This window comes from Calonectris borealis, chromosome Z, assembly GCF_964195595.1.
Source record: "Calonectris borealis chromosome Z, bCalBor7.hap1.2, whole genome shotgun sequence".
Taxonomy (NCBI): Eukaryota; Metazoa; Chordata; class Aves; order Procellariiformes; family Procellariidae; genus Calonectris; species Calonectris borealis.
Window position 1 is genome coordinate 55,592,052 of NC_134352.1, and position 21,662 is coordinate 55,613,713.

The 21,662-nt window shown below is 39.7% G+C and overlaps 1 protein-coding gene across 1 annotated transcript in view; it reads left to right on the forward strand.

Annotated features, from left to right (window-relative positions):
* The first annotated feature begins 17,472 nt into the window (after positions 1–17,472).
* The window catches only part of GLDC (glycine decarboxylase), a 50,010-nt gene continuing 45,820 nt past the window's right edge, over positions 17,473–21,662 (forward strand). The window contains exons 1-2 of the mRNA XM_075136285.1: positions 17,473–17,703; positions 17,825–17,903. Coding sequence (XP_074992386.1) covers positions 17,473–17,703; positions 17,825–17,903 — 310 coding nt within the window. The remainder of the gene's footprint in view (positions 17,704–17,824; positions 17,904–21,662) is intronic.

Consider the following 21,662-nt stretch of genomic DNA (forward strand, 5'->3'; position numbering starts at 1 on the left):
TTTGATACTGTGTCATTTTATTGCTTTATTTTCAGTTTAGAAGTCTAGACAATTATTTTCAAGGATTTTTTGTTTTATTTTAATGAAATTCAAAGCACTGATGCTGTCACAGCTCTGAGAAGCAACATTCAGAATCCTTGAAGAACTCAGAACGTAGCAGCGAAGCAAATCTTAAAGATGAGTATCTTTTTGGCCTCACACGCGATTTCACATAGCCTTTGTTGTCCTTCGACTCAGCTATCCATCCCATTAATAGTGCTATAATAGTACCTGAGGAAGTCCAAAATTATTGTTACTGACTTCACCTGACACTTAACTGAATTTTTAAATGTTGCTTTTTCTATCTGTAAAACAATGGAAGAATAGCATTTGTTGTACTGGAATTAAACAAGGATTAAGCCAGTAAAGTTTCTGACATGGGCAGAGTATTATTCTCATCTTTGTACATTTTAACTTCATTAAAAATGCAGAAAGTGACTGTTAAATGGAAAAGACTAAAATCGGTCATGGAATGAATACTAGTTGCAGGCTGATACATATGATTTACAAGTTATGAAGGAAAACACATCCAGTAGGAGGGTACACTGTGAATACTGTTTTTTAAAAAGTATATGAACACTCCTGAAAATCTTTTTTCTGGTCTTTCTGTTCTCATAGCATTTTAAAAATTGAGCTTCTTATGTTAATTGCTTTTTATTATTCTATATATGTATACCCATTCCGTAGCTTATTTTCAATCATGTTACTCTTCCTTCCCATGCGAACTCCCAGTCCTGATAAAAGGTTATGAACCCTCATAATCATATGCAGTTTAGAACTGCAATAGGACAGGTTTCTGTAATGACAGTAAGTTGGGACAGGGGGCGGAGCTTGGGGGTTTTTTGTTGTTGTTTTCCCATCCACTATGCAGTGGTGGAATATATATACTAATCTGCTGGACGTTGACATGACATATATCAACATAACATGTCCAAAGAACCAGTTCTTCATTTTTTTTCTGCCTTGTTTTTTAAGACATAAAGGGACTTTCAAATAACTGTCCAGGGTAATGATGACATTTTAAGAGACAATAGTCCAAGGTTTTTGACTTGAGTGCCATCAGTGACAGCTCCAATCCAGAGGTCATCCAAGGAAAGATAAGAAAGGGTCAGAATTTCCACGAAAATGAAAGTCTTTCATCAGCTTACTTCTCTTGCATTTCTACCTTTTCACCCAAATGTGCAAAATGTGACAGAGTACTAGTTTAGCTCTAAATTCCCATTTACTGCTCAGTGAGATGTATTCAAAGCAAAACATTGTCCCTCTGTCATGGATATAAATAAAAATCCTGGCAAAATGTTGGATTACTTCTGGAATTACCCTCTGAGAAAAGATTTTGAGAAGAGAAAGTTTTAAGCACAATATCTGCCCATTTTCTCTGCAACACCCATGTGACTTCACTGAGCTTTGAGTGTTTTATATGCAAAAAAGACAATCCCAGGATAATGACAAGGTGAAAATGAATATTCAAACAAGAACCAAGAATGCAGGGTTTGTTTTTTTTTTACGTTTGGGACAAATCCATTTTATTGGGGCTTGCACACCTGGCAGAGCTTCTAATTTTTTTAACCAGATCAAAATCTTAGGACATCATAGAATTAATTATAGGACCAGAATCTCAAATTAGAACTTCAGTTAAAACGAGTAAGCCAGCTGGCTATGCAGGTTTTTGAAAGCACACACTGCTACATTAGTGTTACTGTGCTCATACCTGTTATTTGATTTTTAAAAGAAGCAAATTCATCATTTGATCTCAGAGCCCATTGCTACAAGCAATATTCTTTTGCAGCTGAGCCACGGTTAACATGCCTTTTATTCTTTTTGCTTTGTGTCCCTTTTATCACTTCAGTGTGCTCTTCCATGTGTTGCAAAGTACAGATGGTGAAATGCTTTGGGTCATGCAATGTTGTCTGTTAATTCTTTTGTGAGCTGTGGCGCCATTTTTCTAATTAATGGGAGCTAATCCCCATTTTTCAATTTCTGATGCGTTCTGTGCAATCACTTTCTTTTGATTTAATCATTAGGCCTGAAATAAAGAATGGCTCTTAACAGCTAAAAGTCAAAGGCATTGAGCCAAATTGTTCTTCCACAGACATCCATGCAATTAATTGCTTTCACTGATACTAAAAAGAATAGCAAAAAGGTAAAATTTACCCACCATTTCACACAGTGATAAAGTCTTTACAAATATTAGAAATAAAGCAATATCAGGCAGCTACAGCATGTACAAAAGAGTGCATGCCCCAAAGAGATGCTCAAACTTGATGGGATATTTAAGTATAAAGAAAAAAGGGAAGGAAACAGTGAGTGACAGAGAAGCAAACAATGTTAGCAGGGGTGACAGATGTAGGAAATGTATATGGTGTTGCAGTAAATATCCTAAACCACTCTTTTGGCCCAGGACTAACGGTATGAAGAGTATTAACCTGGGGGAAGAAAATGAGGAGGGAACTGTGTGCCTAACTTAATTGTAGCACCGGTGAAGTAACCTGATTAGAATAAAACAGTAAGATGACTAAAACACACATGCAAGAGCTGATGTTGGGCTGCACCCAAATACTGTGCTTTCCAAAATGTAGCTTGATAATGAAAGGTGACATTCTATGCATTTCAAAGGCATAGCCAAACAGAAGCTGAGCCTTTTCACAGTGCAGTGTCATCTTTTGCTCTCTGCTCCTAAATGTGGTAGGCAGTAGGTGGCGTTTGTGTTGAACACAGGGTACTTCTGCTAACACGGTTTAGGTCAATCGAACAGCTTGCTCCTACTGAAATGAGATCACTTTTCTTTTACGTGCACCCCCCACACACACAATCCCATACACTTTCTTCTATCACCTACCTTGTGTCAGCTCTGGAGCTTACTAGACCTTCCATTTGAGCAGACTCAGCTTATCAATCAAGTGATCAAAAAAAAAGATAATTTTCTGATAAATTAGGAGATTGAATCAGTATACAGAAGGGGCCTTTCAGTGCACAGAGATGTCACAAAAGCACTAGGCACCTGGTGTGAACAAAAGAGTATGTGAGATCTCTCATTTTCAGGCCGCCACTGGTTATGTGGTTCTCATTGTCCATTGGTTGTCATACGCATCCTTTGATTAGTACAACTTTTCATTTGTTTGTCTCTTAAACTCTTTTTTACAAAGTTTAAAAATAAATTTTAAAATAACACTTTTCTGAATCATTTCTCTTCGAATTAAAGGAGTTAAACTGCCTGAACAATATGGGAATAACTGTTAGGAAATCTAATTAATGAAAAGAGTCTCACACCCTGCAACCACAACTGGATAAAAGGAAGCTAAGTGCTGTCGTGCTTGTAGGCTGTGCTTCTCTGCTTTCCAGTTTAAAAGGCATTCTGGGAATTCCTTCATTCTTTTAAAAAAGTACTGCTAACAGTATGCAGCTGTAGATGGACATACCTTTTTTTTCTTCCTTTTTTGGTGTTCTTGCTGAGATAGATATCACATGAATACATGATGAATTTATACAGAAATCAAATGAGCTGCTGTGAGCTTCCTATCTTCCCTAATATCCTACAGCCCCAGCGTTCTTAGCCTCCCTATCAAATTGCTGTAAACACTCCTACGTGATAACAGCTACTGTACCCTGCAACATTGCTGCTTGTTTGCAGCTGCATCCACAGAAAGAACTTGGTAAGCCAGAAAAGAAAGAGAAAGGAAAAAAGGGAAGACAAGCTTACAAACAGATGGGACACTGACAATTTACTGGTAACACTGAGTATACTTTGTAAGACCTCGTAAGACTTAATCAAATTATTCCAGGACCTTGCCCCAGCATTTCCAGCAGGGATTGCATTCCCCTACTTCAAGATGAAATGAAATACAGGTTAGGTCTGACAGCTATGGCAACCAGCTCTCACGAGTGTCACTATTGGACACTCAGCAGATTTATAGGCGTCACCAGACTACAGTAATTGGCAGTGTAAGAGCAAATGGCAAGGCATGTGGTTTACAGTTTGTGAAGCTGTGAAACAGTCTACTCCAGTGTGTTGGCACTGCCTTATGTATTTCTATTCCTTTTGGGGTAGGAGGAATGCTGCAAAAAAATTGTTGAATGACTCGTACTTGTTTTCATATATCTTGTAAGTAAGAGTTTTCAGGTTAATTTACAGACAGTTTTACAAAGAATGAAATTCAAGTGATTGAGGACCTGACTCTGGCAAAATAAAAACTTCTGTACAATAAAGTCCATTTTCCCCACTCCAGCCAAAACTATTCAAAGACGCTTCAGGCTTTTTAGGTTACTACTCTATATAAGTTCTTTAGGAAGTGGAAATTCTAACACTAACACTGCAATTTCAATAGATAACATGTGTGGATCTAACAACTTGTTGCTGCTACTTCTCCCTCTCTCACTTTGAGACACTCCCACCACTTAGTAGACTTCTTTGTTAGCTGAGCAAACTCATTAACTAAGCAGAAAACTAATCCAGAAAAAGAAAGATGGTTTCATGCATGATTAGCGAGATGAATGGTTCATCATCCAAGGAAGGAGGAGGAAACTTACAAATGAGAACAGGAGAAGAGATGGAAAAAAGAGAAGGAAAGGTAAAATTTCCACTTTCTTGATGACAGTGAGATACTGCAGTGCTAGAGATAAGACTATTCATGTGTTATCAACAAATAACTTACAGTTAACTTCAAAACCAATTTGAAATGCTGAATTATGTATCAATATAATATTATGGTACAATAGGACAGTAAACTTAGTTTTCACAAATAATAGACTACTAGTCAAAGCTAATACCACAAGTAGCAGAAGAGGAAGATAGTAATCATAACTAGTCTTGCTAGGTATTGCTTATTATACGAGGGTTTTTTTAAAAGCAAACATTATAGTTATTTCTATAGAGACCTGTGTGCATTAAAATTCATGCCTGTGGTTTTGAAGAAAAGAACATGGCTTAATCAGTGCCATTATTTTGATCCACAGAATTAGAAAATAAAAAAGGAAGCTAATAGGTAGTTTATATGTAAAGATATATAAAAACGGAAAATGAAATGTAAATAAAGAGTGCACGGTTGTGTTTAGTGAGGTCTCAGACTGGTGTTTCTATGAGAAGGAGGAAAGAAGATAAATGTGATTAAGCAAAGGAAATAACAGAGCAAGGGGAAAGCTGCTCTAAAAGAAAACTTTGAAGAAAACAAAAGGGAAATGGGGAAAGCAGAGCAGAACCGAGAAAGCAAAAGAAGCAGAAAAAGTAAAGGGTATATAAGGGAAAAAAATGAAAGAACTAAGACAAGGATAATTATAATTTGTAGAAGCTAGACTCTCTGAAATGCACTGATACATTCATTTTCCCAGCTCAAGCATGGAAGGCAAGTTTTTGCAATTTCTAGGTTCCTGCCTGGTGCCATGGGGTGTAGCGGCTGGTTGCAAGCCTGAACAGAGTTTACAGGATGGAGCACCAGTCTGGTATTCCTGCACAAAAGCACTAACTATTGGAAAAGATTCCCATTACAGCAAGTAACTTGCTTCCCTGTTTGGCAGAGTTTATGCCAGAAGGAAGAAGGATTTGAAAATTTTTTTTCAGTATCCTTCCTGTTATTCTGGGTAGAAATGTACAAATATTAAATCCCTTTCTTGCCTAGTTGATTTCTTCACCTTTTCCCATTATCTGTTTGTAACTCATGGCAATTTTTAATACTTTTTCTGGTGTTTATTTTTTTGTCATCTGAAGCTCAACAGACTTCAAAGTATAATCAAGTCTATTTCATAGGCACATATGTTTTACCAAAAGTTGTGATTACTGGTAGAACAAAATGTCACCCTTAAGAAAAAAATGAAAAGGTTTGATCTTGCATAGTTAGACAACTGTATACTCTGATAGCAACCTCTCTTGAGTTGTGAGAAGCTGGAAACACTTTTGTTTCATTGGGCTCTAGCACCAATCCTTGGACTGCTTAACTGATCTAGAGGGCTGAAGAGAGGTAGGACAACAAAATCATGTTCATTACAGAAGAATATAAAGGTATAAAAGCACAGGAAACAAGTTGCAGTTGGCAAATGAGAACATCATGGGAAGGGAGATACTCAGTTTCTTATTTTTATTTGTGGGGAAAAAAACACGTTGGTAACTATCTACAAAGAGAAAAATATTCTATTCCATATAAAGTAAAAAGCAGTAGTAGTGTGTACTGTACTTTAATTAATATGGGAGTAAAACCACTGTTAAAATAGAATATGAGTTATTGGAAAAAGCATCTGAGCTATGGAAGTTAGTATGGTAATGATTTCATTTTCAAAGATTTTTGTGGAGTAGAGGGGTAAAAGAAAGGCACTTTGCTAATAAATAGAAATATTTGTACCCCCTACTAAACACCAATTCTGTATCTATTCAACTAAAAATTGGGGTCATTCCACAGTCCTGGATAAACCAAAAGCACAAAATATTGGCCACATTTCAGAACAAAATTGACCAAGTTTGAAAGACAATCAGCATGAAAATAGTGCTTCTCGTTGTTATTTATAAAAACAGCTATGAAACAAATGTTTCTCATACTGTTTATCGTTATTTTTAAAACTGGCATGGTATCCATTGTAGCTCTGTGAACTATTTGTATATATCTCTGAATCAATGCAAAGTGACACTCAGATTTAACATTCTGTTCTTTCACAAGCCCAAGCACAAGCTGATAATATTTACTTACCAGGGAAGCTGGCAGATCCTCTCCCACCAAAAGCCCTCCCTCGTTCCATCCCAATGGCCTTTCCATGGCCCTTTAGCTCCCTGAAGCCCTCTAAAACTGGCAAAGAGGAATACTGAGATTTATCAGAAGGCAAGGATCGTGAAGAGGGTTAGGATTTATTCAACCCGTAACAAGTGTACAGGAAGTAGTTTACAACCCAACAGTGTTCTGCTTCTAAATCCGCTATCAAAACAAGTTCAAGTTCTGCAGGGCAGAGGAGCATATAGTGAAATATGACTGGATCATCGGGCGGGGAGGGATGGACATGGACACGTGGGACGGCGATGGGAGGACAGGAGGGAGATTAGATTTTGCATTAACTTTTTAGTTCTTGCTAAGAGTTTTGTGTTAAGTTCTCTGTTAAGTACAATCATATGACTGACAGTATGTTGGCAACTATTGGGTCTTTCTTAAGCAAAAATATTATGAAGAATCTTATTCATGAGAACTGGAGAAAGAAACAGCAGTTTTACATTATTTGCTAGTGAATAATTTACTTCATATTTTATAGGGTAGCAAATAAACTTATGCAAACGGCTTAAGGTACCCTCTCTTAAGGGAGAGTCGTGGAATGTTTTGTGTTCTTACCAAGGGTGCATCTGCATTGACTTCTGAACGGGACTAAAACCTCAGATGAGTAAAAGTATTTTAGAGGAAACAGAAACCTTAAAGCTGTGATTCTCAGATTTTTTTAGTTAAACAGACTGTTGTAAATTCTCCATTTTTCACTGGACAACCATCTATTTTATTGAACATTTAATTGTTGTGTTCATAAATTTTACTATTCATATATGTTTTCATAGATCAATTACTCTTGCTTTGCAGATCATTATACTGCTTTAAAGTATCCTAACTCCATGCAATTATTTCAGGTCTCTTCATCCATTGTCCATTTCATTTCTTCTATTATTTTCTGCTTAGTAATTTCTGAAATGTTCAGGCTAGTTTATAAACAAAAGTTTTTAGAGAAATATGACACATATTACTTGGTACAGGTCAGAAATTTAAAATGGAAGGTAATAATTTTTCAGGTTCTGCTATCTGCTTCTTAATAATGGGTGACCTGAGTTTAACTCTTTGGTATTTCATGAATGACTAAAGGAGTTAATACAATGAGATATGACCAGGGAAGCAGAAAGAATCTATTCTTTGTATTTCATTGCCACTATTGCATTTTATTACTTTAAGAGCTTCTGAGTACTAAGTCCCAGCTAACAGTGCATATTGCCTACCTTGATTAAAAATTGCTTAGGCAAGAAGGTACAGACTGTATTAGTCCATGCTCCTTGCCCAGTGTTTTCCCTACAAATGAGCCTAGACTGTTTCTTTGGAAAGACATATTTCTGTCTTTTAGTTATATCCTAGAGTTGATTTGATCACCAGAGGGCAAGTGTTCTGTTGAAGCAGTAAGGAGGATCATGGTTTTTTGTTTCTGGAAGCTCCTTATGATCACATGGCAGAGGTTACTGTGGAGGCACACTGTTTTAAAAAGCAGTTGTCATTCAGATGAGGAAGTGCAGTTGTGCTCTTTCCCTCTGCAAAATTTTCAGAGGCTCTGTTTCTGGTTTATGTTAACCTTAATCAAGTAAAAAGTAAAGGTGACTTGATCCTATTATTTATTTCAGATTTTTAAAAAGATTGCCAAAGACAGAATTGCATAATGCCATTTTGCAATTGGTAAACGTAAGCACCAAGAAGATACATTTTAAATATTTGCACTTAGGAAGGCTAATATATTAGCACTGTTAGAAGATGGTGATCTCTAACGTTCTCATCACTACAGTAATAAATTAACAGACTGCTCTTAATTAACTCAGTGTTCATTGGAAAATCAAGATACACATTTCAGGTTAATCCATGGGTAAATTCTATAAGAGCAGGTGTAATGTGAAACTATGTAATTTTCAGATGCTAGTACTATGGAAGTTCCAACCCCTTCTTGCTTCTGTTCATCTATTAGTTAATATTTTGCCACGTCATTCTTTGAGAGAATGGCTGTAAAGAGAAAATTATACGAGACAATGTGTCCTTTCTATGATATCATTATGTTAAAATACAGCAAAGGAATTGTTAGTAGCATCTGAGATTTCTCAGCTTCCCCCATCATTGTATACTGACATGCTACTTTAATTACAGATTTTGACCTATCTATCTGCTGTATTTTACATCCAAACAAAATGAAACACTGAAAATCATGAAATTAAGGTTTAGGATTTCCTTTGCAGGTTTAATCTAGTCTCTAGACATATGCATTAGAATATATTTTTAGAATACTTAAAGTCACTGTTGTCTCCCTAGGACACATACCTTATTTAGCAAATAGGTAGTTATTTGATTTTTTTTTCCTCAGCACTACATTTACTATTATTCCTAACTCCCCCTCAGTTCTTTCCTCTTCTTCTTCACCACTGGTCAGTCCTGTCTCGATCTCTACTCTCACCGGTTGCTTATTCCATCACCCTCCTTCCACATAAATCATACTGACAGTGACCAGCATTTCCCATCAACTGTGGTCTGTAAAGTAGATATCCCAAGCTGCATTTTTCAGCTTCTTGCTGCAGTCTGCCTTTCCAGTTGCTCCCCAAAGTCTCAGCGTTGTTCCTTCTCCACCTGAGTCAGGATTTTGCCTCACTATACTAAATAATAAATTTCTGAATTAGTTGAGGTTCATTATCACGTTGAGGAGTCCTGTTAAGAGGTGAAGCATGTTAATGCAGCACTGCACAGAACCAACATTATTGCATGGCTCTTCAGCCAGAGCTGCAGAATCATGGCTGTACAAATCATGTGCAATCCCTGAGGGATTTAGGGAGCATAAGTGATTGATAAATCATGGTCAGATCATGCCATCCCAAGGTAAAGCATGCTTTCTGTAGCTGGGATGTTCAGAGAAGGTATGGCTGTGTCCTAAGGAGCCTCTAGTAAGTGTACGTGAACTGATCCTTTTAAAAGCTTGTATTTTAGCCATGTTTGGTATTTTACTTTCCATTTTTTCAACAGAAGCAGCAAAAAGATATCTAATACCAGAAGTAGGCCATTGCAACATTTCAAGCTTTTTCTAAGTTATATGTTAACTAAGACATTATGTAACATTAAAGTATTTATTCAGTTTTGATTTCAGAGCCAGATTCTTCAGTGCTGATTCAATCTTGTCTATGTTGAAGAGCTCGCATAGCTGTGTTCATTAGGAGTTTGTAGAATACCAGATACTCAAGAAGATAGCTGAACCAGCCTTAGCAGCTGCTGGTTAGTTATCAGCTGCTGGTTTCTTTCACTCGCCCATCCTGGTTGTGCAGTCCTGCTTCCTACCTCGTACTGACTGTGATATTCATCTTCTGTGACCCTTCAGCGGGCCAGCTAAACTTATTCAGCCAAGAAAAGCATTCTCCTTTTTAGGCTGGACTGGGTATAATGAAATCTTACATAGATTCAACGAGAAAATTAAATTTCATCTGCAGTTATATGGGCAAATCTGTGTGTATGTAGATATAGTCAGGCTATGATCAAACAAAATGCCATAACTGATTATAGGCCACCTAGAACCTGATAGAAAGTTTGTTTTGATGGAATCACTTATTTCATTTGCAGAACTGGTTTAAGCACTCTCTTAAAATCATAAATCATTACAACTCTGGAAGCAGCAGCCTGCTTTAAGCAGATGAGGACTCAGAAACTCCCCTAGAAGCTTTGCGGTGTAAGGAACTGCAGGATTCCTTCTTCCCAAATCTTTTGCTTTGAGCTGCAAAGGGGAAAGAGGTATGCCCTTATTGAAGCTTCTGTGATTTATAAAGAGGACTTCATAAACATTTACTTCAAACACAGCAGAAGAAAATGGCTTTGTAATTGATTTGTTATTGCTAAGGGATCTTGTTAAAATTCTGGAAAAGACAAAAACACTGGAAGATGAGGAGCTGTGACTCGATCTTGCAAAGGGGGGAGGATTTTTATTCGATGTTTTTCAAGTTAAGGTTTCATTAACACCTGTTGAACTGAAGATCCAGACAGACATCTGGGATTTGAGATCTTTTTTTTGGAAGAAAAGTTAAGTTTTTGCTGAAGCTGTCCTTTCGGCAGTTTGTAATGGTGTACTATCTGAAGTACAAACAAAGGTTATAATTCCATTTCTAATGTAAAAATAACAAAATAAAACCGCATGCATATGCAAAAGCGAGTCTTCTGAAAAACAACCTCTTAGACTTGCTGAATTTTCAAAATCTGCATATGCTGTTGCATAATACCTTTAACTCCTAGATAAGCATAAGAGAGGACAGATGTTTATTTCCCAAAGAATATCTGAGTACCTTGTCGTCGTGATACACCTGTTAGGATCAGCAGTATACAGTTCTCTCCGTGCCAGAGAGAACTTTTTTATTGCCTAATAAAACTAGATTGGGCAAGAGAAATTCTTGCAATGCCTTGTCTATTACATAGGTGTTCGTAATAGATAACATCTACTGATATAAAGTATTTACATAAGCAGTGCTCTAATCATATAGCCATATTCAGTATTTAAAAGCCGATGGACACAAATAACATGATAAGAGGTTTAACGTATCCAGTATTAAGTAACTGAATTTGCATTCAAGGTCTATCAAGCTTACCTTTGAACCAAGTTAAAAAAGAGCAAGTGACAAAAAGAAAGACTGGAAAATCACCCACTCAGCAGCAAGTAATTCTGACTTTGTAAGAAATCCAGTGTAGATCATCCTGGCCTTCTCCTTTGGGAAGTTTACAGAGGACAGCAGTAGACGTTTGTAAGGATTGACAGTAGATTTTGACAAATGCATAACAAGGAAAAAAAACCCCACATATTCGATTGTAATCCTACAGCTTTCAGGGAGGAGTTTGCCATGGAGACGCGGCGGCAGCTGCCCGGCTTGGCCATGTGTCAGAGATGCCTGGCGGTTCAGTTAGTCGCAGCATGAGGGAGCAAGGTGGCAGATGGAGAGCAAGCCAGTGACGTTTGGAGTTAACTCCCTTTATCTCCTCTGTGGATATCCCCAACTCCAAACATAAAAGGAGGTGGAGTAGGAAAAAGGTTTAATTTGTGTTGAAGGTTTAAGAGACTTTTTTGGCCAGAGGACTGGAATCATTCAGGAGCTTTTAAAATAATCTAAAAGCCTCTGGGCAAAGCCAGCCTACAGAGAGTCCCTATCTAACCACACAGTTGTTTCAGTTATTAGAGGAGAAAGTCAGGACCCCAAGTGCACCTGTAGGACCTGCTGGCCCTGACCAGCCCCACCCAGGGCACCCACACACTGCCTGTGAACTCAGGGCCTTCGTTTCACCTCAGCCCCAGGCCCTCAGCTGTCTTGCCAGAGTGCTGGTCTCCAGACTAGTCTGGTCCTGCTGTCTGGATGGACCTCGAACCTACCTAGTAGCTAGCTTCTCTCCTGGATGGGTCCCTCGGATGTTCATTGTCCACTGTCTCTAGCCCTGTCTGCTAAGTGGACTCAGATTCAAGCTGAAGCCTTGTCCCTAGTCCTATCTCTGGTCTCATCTCCTTTTGCTCCTGCCTGGAGTCCCTGGGTGGGCCTGGTTCATCACTTGCCTGGGACTGTCAATGGATCCTACTACCAGTACCTGGCTCACCCTGCTATGACCAGACGCTGTGGGACCATGCCCTGCCAGGGACAGCCCTGCTTGCTCTGGAGTCACCCTTTATTCCTGGAGCACCTGGCCTGAGGGAACAGCAGGCCCTTGCTGCTCCCTGACAGAGGAAACGGAGAAACCACACTAACACCCAGTACCTTAAAAACCTTCAGACACTTGCCTTCTTCAGCCATTTGCCCACAAAACAAACAGGAAGGACTTTGCTCCAAGATTAATATTCAAGGGTACTTAGATGTTCCTATCTTCCACACGTCTCTTTTTCTGAAGTCTTAGGGATTTTTTTAACTTCTTTTCCTTCTTCTTTCCTTCCTTTCTTCACAGCCCTGTACTTCCTTATCAAACCTCTCTGTCTCATTCTCCTTTGGTAAGGAAAAGAAACCTATATTTGAATATTTAAACAACAATAGGAAAGGTAGTAGATTATATATCCACTGCGTCTGTATATGTACATCTGAGAAATATGTACAGAGCCTAAATAGTTTTCCTTGCTACATTCATTTTGAAGAGGAGAAATACATATGATTCCACGCAATTGGTTGTACCAATATTTAATTATTATTGCTTTGAGATATGAAATATACTTTGAGATTCATGAGATGGAGTTGCAGAATATTCTAGGTCTGCTCTATTGACTTAGCAAATGTGGAATATAGCAGATTTGTTAAGGATTATATTTCCAACCTCACAACTAAAATGAAAGCTGAACCCTGAAGATGCTGAAGGTATGGATGTGTATGTGAGTAAAAACACTTCCTTGGTAGTTCACTGTAGTGAACAGTGAACTGAAGCACAGTTCACTGTAGTTCCATTTTATCAAATAACTGAAAACAAACTAGATTTGAAATTATGTGAAGTGTCAGCTCTAATCAAGGTGCAGGAATGCTTCTAAGTTCAGAACAAATAAAAGACCGTATCACTCAGGGACTGTCAGTTAAATAAGGGACTGTCAGTTAAAGAAGATATGCTTAAAAGCTTGAATATATATTAATCTAACATTAAGATGTTTACATAGCAAACATCTCACTGAGGAAGCTTGACGATGGCTCCTAAAGAAGCAACATGATACTGTGTTATCTGGTGTGATAATGTTACCTAGTCTTTTGTGAAGGATGGTAACCCTAAACCCAAACCATTATGATCCCTGAGAAATCCACCAGGTCAGCTGTGTTATTTTATGTACTAATGTATATTTTATTTTACGCTCCAGCTGTGGTCAATGAAAAAATAGTAGTGGGTAAAGACTGCAAAAATGGCTTCTGGCCCTTTGGCCATAGTGGCCGCATTAAGCTCCTGAGAGCTATTCCATTGGATTCAGGAATATGTAGTTGGCTGGCTATCTGCCCTCAACACCACTGCCTATCCTACTGCATATTCTGATGCTTGGGTATCGAAAGAACACATCATGAAACTACTCTATTAAGTTTAGGGACATGAAATCTGTTTCCTGGATACCTATTGCATGCATTTCATGGAGCTCTTAAATTTTACTGGTGTAAAGGGATCAAAAAACCAAACAGGTGGCGATTCAGCCCTCACTCAGTAAATACTGGCATATGCAGATGCACTGGTGAGAAGTAATTTTCTTCTCACTAGTAGCAATTGGTAACTGCTTGTGAAAAAAGTACGACACATTGCTACTTCACTTAAATAGTAAGTTTAGGAATAAAATTAATAATTCCTGGATTGATATATTAGGTAAATACCTGTATTGTTCTTTATGTAATGGCAGCCATAGTGCTTTTGAAATCTTATTTTAAGCAAATAATCACGTTACAGATTAAACATTTCATGAAGAGAAAAAACTGTGATAAGGAAGTCTCAAATTAAAAGGTAGCAATGTTTACAGTACAAACCCAAAAGCAGGAACAACTGCATATTTTACCTTTTATTCTCTAAGGACTAAAACATTTTATTTGATAACAAGCATATGTATAAAATATGCATAAAATATGTTTGCAATCTGTTTTCATTTACGTATTTAAGGATCGGTGGTGGGAAATTATGAGTGTGTATATATATAAGAAAAAACCCTACAAACCATTATCGGTAGAAATTCAGATGATCTTCAGTATTGAATTAGATACAGCAAAACTGAAAGAGAGGCTCTGCACCTCTTGTGCATTTTAAGACTTTTCATGATAAGAAAGGTAAAGTGTTAATGAGAGTGTCCTCTGTCTGGATTGACACTTAAAATAAGCTTGGCCATTAAGAGACCATTTGTAGGCATTCCTCACCTGATCTGCTAGACACTTTTGAAAACACTGATGATGGCTAGTGATTTTCTTAGAAAAGGCAGCGGAGGTGGTAATTTAAACTGCTAAAACCTTTCTTTCTGTTGAGGAATTTCTACAGAAAAAATCTTGCATCGGGACAGAAGTCAGCATATGTTGGAGTCAGTCTGTACTGATACCCGCATGATGTGTTGTGTTTTACTTGTTGCAATGTCCTTAACATTACGAGTTCTTTAAGGAATAGTAGACCGAGAAAGAAAGAATTATAAAGTGACTGCTCTTGAATAATAAGGTGTTATATTTATTCCACTAACAGTTTACAATTGGCAGCTGAAGAAATTTGAGAACTCCTAAACACAGAAATCCCAGGATGCTAACTGACTGTAGAAATACTGCAGAATGGTATCAGTACATCTTTTTGTCCTAGTCTTGTATTGCTCCTTGGGGTGCAGCAGCCTATCTGGTGGAATAGACTTTCAGGTTTGGGTGATAAGAGAGAACTGAAGTGAATCTTAAAAGAACATAACACAATTTCCTTATTGTGATAGTTCATAACTTAAAAGGAGCAAAGAATGGTAGTTCCAACACCACCCATAAACCTTGTAGTATTAGAACTGCAATAGAGTTTTTAACTAAATCACGACCGGAGTCAAGGAAGATTGCTGGATTTTTGTTCTTCTTACTGTGGCATTCAAATAAAGCTAAAAAAATCAGTGTTAAAAAGAGTAAATGTGCCGTGTCACTTTAATTTAAATGGTATAGGGCATTCCTTTTAAGAGTTCTGTGTTTTATCTAACACAGCTGACATCCCTAGCGGTTATATAGCAACTCACGTGATGTCAGCTCATTAGGCCAAGACATATGCATCTCTGAGCTTTGTGCAAGTAGCTTTAATAGCAAGACACTGGTTTGCAATCCTGTCCTCTCTTGCAGGAAACCTCCTTTCTCCTGCTGATGTACATGCAGAAAACAGCTGGTTTTGTTGGCTACGTACTTCGAAGTGATAGATTTATTTGAAGCTACAAGATTAGCTAGGTTTTGTTGATTTGACATCAAAGCTTCATTTTCTACTACATCTCTTGTTCAAAATTCCTATTTTGCTTGTTAAGGCCATAATAGAGTTTTCGGGAGGCACTGATCAAGAACATAAGCCAGGCTTGTATCCCTACCACAATGACTGCCCATAGCCCATGACGAAGTTTCTGAAGGAGAAAGCTTTAGCCATAGAGTGGCTTAACAAACCACTGCAGTTGTGGTGCTTTCCAGATGAAGTGGGTATGCCTTGACACTACTGCCTTGTTCACTGGCCCATCTCTCCAGTCTTCCTCCTGCCAAGCATAGTTTTGAAATTGAACTAAAACTGGGTTTAGTTCTGGAAGAAGCAAAATATGGGTAGAAAATACGTGGTTTGGGATATTTGGGGTGCTTCTGTCTTCCCTCCAGACCTCACTTCCTATAGCACTACAGGCAACAATAAAACCCTGGCCCCATGATGAAGAAACAATTCTATCAAAGTTACCAATTCAGGTGAGCTGACTGTAATGGTTTATTTTGTGTGAAATATCATCCCGATATTTCCTGCCAGAGAAAAGGGATAAATTTTTAAGGAACACTTATTATTTAGACAGATTCTGCAAGAATGTTTGGACAAAATCTGCAAATGGTTTTGAAAAGCTTTGGAAGTGCTTGAGAAAGAAATTGGCTTAGGTACAAATTCACAACAGGAATTAATTTGTTACTATCATGGGTTTAATATATTTTTTCTAATATCTATATTCACTCTTGTTACATTATCTCAGGTTAAAAGTGATAGCAAAGTTTTAATTTCCTTCATGTTACTATTTATAAAGAAGCAAATTATAGAGGAGAAAAGTGAAATATAATTATCTTTGAATAGCAATCTGTTAAAGTCAGTGTTGGATTTATATCACAAACCCTTGCAACAAACACCTTTGCTGTTTGAAGTGAGCTTCATCTCAACTTAGCGCGTAATTTGGGGCTCTCTCATTCTGAAACCAGGGACTTAAGTCATTACACCAAACACACACTGGTAGAGTTATGGGAGCCTATTCCAGCATAACGGGTAAATTTAAATAACTCAGAGTATATCAGAGAACTATGTTTACTACAGCAATAGAGAGCTTGCATGAGTCACTGATCTTTGGTGCAAAGTAAATTTATTTTTAGGTTCAGAAGTAGTGATTAGTTATCTCATTAAATTCAGAAGATAGGCAGTAAATCTGTGATGCAATTAAGATGAAACCAATGTATGTTTTGGGCATACATTTGTATCTTTCATTGTTACTCTATTTAAATGTTGATGCAAATGCATGTCCTCAATGTTGCTACACTTTGCTCTGTTAATATAAATAACCATACAAGTCTGTAACTACGCCGGTATTATCCTCAGAGATGCAGGGCAGAAACAGAGGAAAAAGTAGGTTCCAGTTAATCCCCAAGACTAACATCGCCCGAAGTTAAAGCAGTAATAAAGCTGGCACACACCCCTGCTCCCCGCCCGAGGTAACGGCTATCGAAGGCCGTTATTACTCCTCCGAAAGCTCGTAACTCCCAAGCAAGCCCGCGCTCTGCTGGGGACACACAGAAACCCTCTTCTCCACCCGCGCAAGGCTTTTCTGGAGGAGAACCCCACTTCCTGGGAAAATCGCCACCAGCCTCCCCGCGGCCGGGCCCGGCAGAGAGGGGTCAGGGCCGAGCGGGGCGGCCCGGGGGGGCGGGCGGGCAGGTGGCGGCGGGGCGGGGCGAGCGGGGCACCGCCCCCGGGCCCCATTGGCGCCGGCGGTGGGGGGCCGCGCCGCGCCGCCCCCCGCACACAAAGTGTGGCCGCCCGGCGACGGCGGCGGCGGCGGCGCGGGGCCATGCAGAGCTGCGGGCGCTGGTGGGGGCGGCTGGCGGCCCGCGGGGCGGCGCGGCACCTGCGGCCGGGGCCGGGGCCGGCGGCGGCGGCGGGGGGTCAGCGGCGCTGGGGCGGCGGCGAGGCGGCGCGGTGCATAGAGCAGCTGCTGCCGCGGCACGATGACTTCTCCCGGCGGCACATCGGGCCGCGGGAGCGGGAGAAGCGGGAGATGCTGCGAGCCGTCGGGGTGCAGGTGGGTGCCCGCGCCGCGCCGCGCCGTGCGGGGCGGAGGGGGCGGCGCGGCTGGTCCCCTCCCGGTGCGGGCTGTGCCGGCCCGAGGGAGCTAACAACGGCGTGCCGTCGCCTCTTTGCAGAGCGTCGAGGAGCTGATGGATAAGACCATCCCGGCCAGCATCCGCCTCCGGAGGCCGCTGAGGATGGATGACCACGTCTGTAAGTGACCGCATGGCCCGGGGTGCTCCCGGGCCCACCGCTGTCCTCCCCGGCGCGGCACAGCCCTGCCCTCCCGTCCCCCGGCTCCTGCCGGCCGCCAGCGCCCGCAGGGCAGGGCTTGGGGTGCTGCCCCCCCCGAGTCTCCCCGGGAAACGTGTGACGAGCAGGTCTCCCCGCTGAAGCGAAGTGCAGGATAAGACTTAAATAAGCGTAGCGGTACCACCACCGACACTTCAGCCTTCACAGACTAACTCGGTAGAGTAGTTCGGCTGCTGCATTTCTTGCTCTCGTGTTGGAAATCGGTAGGAAAACGTGTGGGGCAGACCGGGGTTCCCCGAAAAACCGTTTTTGAGCACAAGTGCTACAGTGCCTTCACTCCGTCCCAAGAGTCTGATAGGGAGGGAAAAGTGTGGCTAAAAATCGTCCCTTTAGTATGGACTGTAGCTTCAAATGGGCCGCTGTCTTTTGTTGGCGCTTATGTTCCTGCATGATTTCTTTGTTGTTTCCCCCTCCCCCCAATAACCTGCATATTCTAATAACATGCAAAACCTGTGTCTCCGTATAATGGATACACTGTCGACTAATGGCTAGTATTTTGAATCTATCTGATTGAGGGAGATGGGTAAACTGCATGAATACAAAACATATGAGCCAGCAATTGTGGCACTACAATAATTCGGCAAATTGCCGTAGAAAACTTGATGTGATTTGATGAGGTTTTAGATATTAATGTTTTTAAAAGTTGGCAATCACAGCACAAAATTTCTATTTACGTAACTGCGATCTTGATAGATACCTGTGAACATCAGGCTGGAAATCCCGAGAGTGAAAGAAACACTTAAAAATGCACCTAATTAAACAATTTCACTGAAACTAACAAAGCTCAGTGGCCATTCAGATAGTGGAGCCCATTACATCAGTGTTAGCTTTATATTTGTGTCAAGATCCTTTGCCTGATTTGTAGAAAATTTGATCCCTCTCGCTGGCTTTTTTTCATTGCTCATCCGTGCGCTGTAATTTGAGTGTAAACTTCAGGCCTGCAGCTCCGGTGAGGTTCCCGGCCAGTTCAATCTGGTTACTCCAAGATGACATCACGCGCGAGAGGCAGCGCCACAGTGAACAGCCAGGAAAACTGGAGCCTGAAAAGGCAGATTCTAGCCAGGAGGGATACAGTATGACTGAAAGTTCCTACTTCTAAACTGTTTTATTAGTACGCTATTTTATTTTTTGGTAACTTCCCATCCTATTAAACTGGGGAGGGGGTGTCGAGAAGTGGAATTTAATCACCTTCTTCTGTCCGTATAACTGCTGAAAGTATTGCTTGGCATATTTTCCTATAATTAATGTATTTTAATCAAGGTACTCACTGACTGATGAGTGATTTTCACTTGCCCTCAGAGAAAAGAACTTTTTAGATTGTTATGTTTTTAGGTCTGTAAGAGGGGTTAAATGTAGATTGTCACTAATAACTACTTCTTAAAAATTTTTCTGTTTGGTTTTTTTTTTTATTTAGTATATGATACTCTTGTGAAGTTTTACATTACTAAAACACGCATAAAAGTGATACAGTACAGTTGGGCATTAAAATAATTGTACATTATTGAAAACTAAACCAGTGGTGTCAACCTATCTCAAAATCTTGATGCAGTTTTATGTGTTCTCATGTTAATTTGCATAGCAATTTTGAAGTGGATGTCTCCTACATTGCTGTGCATTAGTTGATGTTCTGTTGTATGCAAGTTCTCACTGTGCAACAGGACCTCATTAGCTAACAGTGTAATTAGTTCACTGGCATTTTGCTCCACTTGCTATGCTGCTCTTGTTCCCTTAGAGTAAACTTTGAAAGAATGTGACTGTGATGCAGAGCGTCACATTGCACGGCATGCAACAGTCAGTTTTCAAAAGAGATGCTTGCATGAGGTACAGAAAACTTTTTTCTGCACACTGCTGCTTTTTCTTCGGCAGCCAGTGTGATGAACTAACTGTCCTTTGTAATTTAATGTGTAGATTTTTGTCACTAGTTTTCCACTGTGTTGGTAGCAGAAAACTCCACAGCTTGTAAAAGAAAAGTTAAAAGCCTCAGCTTGAAGTTATGCAACTTCACATTGAACATCTTGTACCTAGGACATAGGGGTATGAGTAAAACTTGCTTCCTCATTAATGTACCATTAGGGAGAACATTGTCTTTCCAATCACCAGTGTGGGATTTCTTATGTGAGTGTGGTATATTATTTCTCTATCGTATCCCTTGTATTAAAGGGAAACAGCAAAATTGGGAAAGTGTCATGAGAACTGTATTCTATTTTAAACATGTTCTTTTTATTTGTATGAAGACAATTTTGCTCCCACCATTCCCCAAACTCATACATGCGGTGAGACAACAGGGCAAGACAATTCAAAACGTGTTGTTCAACTTCAGCATTTATAAAGTTTCTAATACGGCAATTCCTAGTGGTTTAAATATACACTTCCACTTTTCCGTATAACTTCAATTAAAAAACGTAATCATAGTGACTCCACAGGTTAGAGTGCAGCTGAACAAATCAGCTGTGCTTGAGCTACTCCTTTGTATTAGGAAACGCAGTTGAGCTTGCGCTGAAGTTTCACTGAAGTCAATGCTTACAGCTAGAATTAGATATGCAGTCCAAGAAAACCATGCACACACCATAAATAATATGTCTAGGTCGGTATCATAGGTCTCTGCAATTATATTTGTGGGTTTTTTAAACTTTTATAGCTTTAGGCCTCATCTTAGGTGTGTACGTTTGATGTATATGCATAATCTTCAAATTTTGATTAGGTGTGGCAGTAGGAAAGATTGTTTTGCATTACGGATCCTTCCCTTGGTAAGGTAACAAGTTGTCCAAAAGCCAGAAAAACAATTGGCTGTATGTATGCAATAGCAGTAAAAAATAAATAGAAATCCTCCTGTGGATGCAGCTTGTATTAAAGAGCTGTTTTAAATGGTATTGCATATTCCACTGCTCTTAAGTAAAACCTCTGATTACAGTAGAAGCACAATCTTTTTGTACATGTGTTGTCTTTCCTAGATATTTTAGCATGGCCCTACTCTTCAGTAGGAGAATCAAGCTTCATCACTTCCCTGAAGGACATAATATATTGAGAGAGAAAGCCTCTAGCCTTAACTGGAGATTTGTTTTGCTTATGTATGAATGAAAAAGCCATTTTGGTAAATGCTAAGCTTTGCTGGTACAAGGGCATCTACGCTAGAAATGCTTTTTCAATATTTATTAGTGTTCCTGTATTGGTAGATCTCTTCTTGTACAGACATGGTCAGTGATGGAGGACAGAAGGAATGTAGCTTGTGCTAAGAGGTTTCTGAAATGAGTTGCTTCCTTTGCTGCCATGAGCCCACTGACAAGTGGTGTAAGACAAGTGGTGTAAAACCACCTGAATATGCCACTGAAAGCCAGTAGGGGTGAAACAGCAAAATGTCTGATTTCCCGTAAGAGTAAGTTGCAGTCCTGTACCTCAACTGATTCTGGAAGGGGGGGCTTTTTTACAGTCAGCTTTTTCTGCAGATGTAGTTAAGAGAAAATGTTATTCTGGCATGGCATGTAACTTCTGTTCGGTCGATATTTACAACAAGGCTAGACATCTGTTTGATACTGAATTGTGGTCAGGTGGTATTACAGAGATTTTTCCCTCACTGTCACAGTAATTAAACTTTCAAATCAGCTTTTCTTTAGGTATTGAAGGTGCTTTATCACATATGTAGTGATTGACCCATTTGAAGTA